Source organism: Priapulus caudatus, unplaced genomic scaffold (genome assembly GCF_000485595.1).
Source record: "Priapulus caudatus unplaced genomic scaffold, Priapulus_caudatus-5.0.1 Scaffold622, whole genome shotgun sequence".
Taxonomy (NCBI): Eukaryota; Metazoa; Priapulida; class Priapulimorpha; order Priapulimorphida; family Priapulidae; genus Priapulus; species Priapulus caudatus.
The window spans coordinates 80,268-85,227 of NW_014577683.1; the positions used below are offsets into that span (position 1 = coordinate 80,268).

Below are 4,960 nucleotides of genomic sequence, written 5' to 3' on the forward strand. Positions count from 1 at the left end.
AGCTAGGGGAGGGGTGTAGGTGGTAAGCTAGGGGAGGGGTGTAGGTGGTACAGCGAGGGGAGGGGTGGATGTGGTAAGCCTAGGGCAGGGTGTAGTTAGTAAGCTAGGAGGGTGTCTCGGGAAGATAGGAGGGTAGCGGGGTAAGTAGGGGGGGTGTAGGTGGCGTAAGATAGGGAGGGTGTAGGTGGCTTAAGCTTAGGGAGGGTGGTAGCGTGTAAGCTAGGGAGGGGGGTAGGTTGGTAAGCTAGGTGCAGCGGGGTTAGGTGACGTAAGCTAGTGGAGGGGTGTAGGTAGTAAGCTAGGAGGGGGTAGGTGGTAAGCTAGAGGAGGGGGGGGCGGGGACTGGGTCAGGTGCTAAGATAGGGGAAGGGTGTAGTGGTAGCCTAGGGGAGGGGTGTCAGGTGAAGATAGGAGAGGCGTGTATGTTAAGCTAGGGGAGGGGTGCCTAGCTGGTAAGCTAGGAAACGGGGGCGTGCCTGCGGGTGCGGAGACTCATGACACCCAAACTGCACCAATAGGCCTGCTACCACATAATCAGAACAGAGGAACCATACGCATATATATAATAATCAGGGAGGAGCCATACCCATCGATAGGTAAATCAGGGGGCATAGCCCCATCAATCAATAGAAATTAGGCGCGAGATGATACCCATTGATAACTAACATCATGGGGAGTCTACCCTATTGATAGTAAATCAGGGGCACACCCATCGATAATAAATCATGGGATCATACCCTTCGGACTATACACCTACATGATAATCAATTTGGGGATCATCCCCACACCGATAGTGATTCAAGGGCCATGCCCTCATTGTGGATAAATTTTGACAAGGCTTTACTTCTGCCTAGTTCTATAGCACCAACGACACTCCAACAAATTTTCAGAATTTAATACATTTTTTTTTGCAATTACATGTTGTTAAGTTCGATGGACTCCATTTACTGGGCGAAATTTCAGTTTGCAGGGAGCGTGGGCACACAATACAGCAGTGAAAATTCGCAGACTCGCTTTTAGAAAAGGTTAATTTACGCACAGCCGATTATTATAATCAGAGGCAGCCAACAATTGCAAGCTCTGATTAAACTTATGATTCATGGAAACCAACGCCCCCTACGGTGTAATCGCCAACAGTTTCATTACGTGGCGCCCTCTGCAGTTAAATCGACAATAGATTCATTACGTGGTGCCCCCTACAGTTAAATCGCCCAGAGGTTCATTACGTGGCGCCCCCAGGGTGCAATCTAGCGCCATGCTTACCCATGAGTGCACCCGAAAAAACGACGAATGATACAATAAAAGCACACGGCGCAACCACAGACAGACAAGCACCAGCGGAGGTGCGAACGACGCGAGGCGGCGGCGGCCATTCAAACGATGGCATCTCACGCCATCTCGCTCCTCCGTCGACTGCATTACAGATCCACATACGAGGCACGCGGGGGGCAAGAGAGAAGGTACGTACAACGTAAAAAGCAAAAGAATTGAGATCCTCCATTGGGAACCATCGAGTTGACACAACCGTTCTGAAAGTGATCGCGTCTCGATTCCCGAATCGCATGCAAAATATCAACAAACGAAAGAGAAAATAGAACATTAGAAAACGCTGCACGAAAATGAACGAACGAACGAACAAACGAACGAGGGAACAAACGAAGGAAAGCAGAAATAGAAAAAAACGTGATTACAAAACAAATCGCAGAGGTGCATGCGCTCGCATCAAGTAAACACTCCTGAGTAAAAAAAATCTCGGTCCACAAAAAATGAGTCTCTTCCTATGAGCGAAAATGGAACCAAAACGAAATAGATGTCTTGCACACCTCGCGAAGAAGGCTCCAACTACGCACGCGCCGGCAAAAAAATGGAGGAAATTGCGGCGCGGATGTAAAATCAACGTGAAATTAACGCGAGAGTGTAATCCATCTGATGACAAGCGACTACAGTGCAAAGAACTGAAACGAAAATTTTCGCCGGTATTAACAACGGAAATTAGGCAATTAAGGGCTGGAGAAACCAGTGCGGGAAGGAGTGAGCGTGCAAGCATGCGCGCACACGCACGCGCGCACACGCATGCACGCACGCGCACACGCATGCCAGCACAACCACGTGATCTGCCACGCAGTTGACAGACCAGCAAGACGGGCAAATTTAAACAGCACTCGCTGAAAACGCGAGTTCAGTTCTCTGCGACCCGCCACTAGGTGATGCCGTGTCTGTGGTTGCCACGACAACGAGCAGAAAACGAACGTCACGTACAGGATTCCTCCTCACCTTCCTTCGTGCGTGGATGCTGGCCGTTGTTCGTCTGCAACGAGACAAACAGGGAGCAGGTCAGCACCTCCCGCTGTTAGAAAAACTAAACAACAAACAACGTGAGTGACACAAGTGCAAGCGGTTCATATGCATCACAACGTTTTAGTGGCAGCCATCTTAGTGCTGGTGGCAGCCATCTCAGTGCTGGTGGCAGCCATCTTAGTGCTGGTGGCAGCCATCTTAGTGCTGGTGGCAGCCATCTCAGTGCTGGTGGCAGCCATCTTAGTGCTGGCAGTGGTCTTAGTGCTGGTGGCAGCCATCTCAGTGCTGGTGGCAGCCATCTCAGTGTTGGCAGTGGCCATCTTGCTGCGGGCAGCCATCTTACACCGCGAAAGCGGCCTTACTAATGGCGGCCATATTACTGCAGGCAGCCATCTTACTGCAGGCAGCCACCTCACCGGTGGTGGCCATCTTACCTTATCGGACCTTGGCGGCCTGGCCTCAGCCCTGTCATCGTAATACTCGCGCTTCTGCCCCAGCAGTTGGTCCGTCTCTGCGTCCGTGCCCGAGTCTGCAACGATGAAAGCACCACCGCCGCGGGTCGTATAACATACCAAATCACACACACACACACACACATACACCACACATACACCTCCCCCCCCCCCACACACACATCACACGCACGCAGCACGCACCGCACGTCACGCACGCACAACACACACACACACACACACGCACGCACACTGCCACACCGTGGCGCCGACGTCGCTGCTGCGTCGAGCCAAAAACAAAAGAGCGCGCGAGGCAAACAAAGCGGGCATGCTCGATCTACGAAATCAACCGAGGCGTGATAATAAGCATTCTCGCGACGCGCGCGAAACACTACGCGAGGCATTCCTGAAAGATAGAAAAGAAACGAGACAAAATGAAACCGAGGATAACAAACGAAACGCCACGGCTGTCAGCAGTCTATACAATAACACCTGCAAAGAAAATGCGATGCAATCGATTAAAAATAATATCCGTTGCTAACCCTACGCACAAGACAGGACGACAATGACGACAAAACGACAAACGCATACTGCAAAAGTCCGACAACATTAGGAATGCTCAACAAAAGAACACTACGAACAACGACGCAGACCTCTTGAGCCAAAATTCTACTGTAAAGAAATATCTAAAACTGACTGCCAATAACAGTACAACATGGATCATTCACCTTAAAAACACAAAACCGATTAAAGAGCCTTTCAATTTTAACGTTTTAAAACAATTTTTCTCTCGACCTTTCTCAAAAATTTGTCGAACATTTGCGACTTCTGTCAGCAAGCGTCGTGACATTGCTGACATTGTTGGCATGTGTTTATGAAGACACGCGCACCCTCTGTCAGGTTATTTCTAAGTAATCGATAAAAATCTGAATTGGTCCTTTCAGAGAAAAATCATCAGTGAATTTAATTGAACTCACAGGTATAATTACCAATATAATTAATATTCAGATGTGCCTACCAAAGTCCTATCGCTTCTTATGGTCAAACCTTGTGAAACCCCACGTTTCACAACAACCAACACGTTTTACACAAACAGATCACTATAAATTATCAAATTGGTCTATCGAGTGTAAAGAACCGCGTTTGTAATAAAAACGGCTTTTTTAGTAACTTTTTAAATAACAGATCAGCATCTTTTGTAAGCACTCGCAACGTTTGTAAAATAAATTCTGCCAGCGTTTTTTAATGAAATCAATTCTATCACAATTTATAACGTTTACGTGACAAGATGTTCTCAGAAATGCGGATTTTCAATAAAAAAAAGGTGTGAAAAAGCAGTTTTTTTTATGAAAAACATGTACTAAACCCTGAACATGACATTTTCCTAAACCGACCCTTGCATCTCAGCAGCACATGCACAGCCCACCATGTCAGATCGGCGTTGAGACAGTGTCTCAAAAATGAGACATATCTCGATTGATACAAGAGGCAATTACTTTTGAACTATTTAATCATTTTTATTAATTAATCATTGACTGCCTTGATCGATTACCGATCTAGGATGTGAATGCGGCGTGCAAGGAGAGTGCTATACTAACTGAATCTACCAAGGTGTAGCATCTAAATCTACGATCCAATGCTAAACAAACTATCCAAATAACTACTGACGTATGCGTGACACGCACGCGCGCACACACGCGCACACAGGCGCGCACACACAGGCGCGCACACACACGCACACACACACATACTGACATGCCAAATTCTCTGCCGATGACGACGCATGCGTGATAATAATGATAATAATAGTAATAATAATAATGATAATAATAGTTATAACAATAATGATGAAATCATAGGTCATTGATTCTAATTCTATTATTATTACAATTCACTGAAAACAAGAATATGATCATTTGTTAGTCGCAAGAACACCACTACACGCAAACACTCGATATGTAAGTAAAGAAAAGTGGAAATGAGGAAAAAGTAAAATGAGAACAGAACACGCGCACGCGTTTGTTTTCACTAATTCGTTATAATGTGTGCATGGCCAAAATGTAGAATTTGCGTCGCAGTAACCTGCAATCCTCCTCTCTCCTTCGCTCTCTCTTTCTCACTCTCACCCTCTCTCTCTCTCTCATCCTCTCTCTCTCTCGCCCTCTCTCTCACCCTCTCTCTCTCTCTCTCTCTCTCTCTCTCTCTCTCTC

General features: G+C 47.0%; 1 protein-coding gene across 1 annotated transcript in view; it reads right to left on the reverse strand.

Annotated features, from left to right (window-relative positions):
* Window positions 1-4,960, reverse strand: part of LOC106812223 — a gene marked incomplete in the record, with an annotated part of 50,441 nt that overhangs the window by 22,112 nt on the left and 23,369 nt on the right. Inside the window, 2 exon segments of the mRNA XM_014816055.1 lie at window positions 2,260-2,308; window positions 2,733-2,827. Of these exon segments, the coding sequence (XP_014671541.1) occupies window positions 2,260-2,308; window positions 2,733-2,827 (144 nt within the window).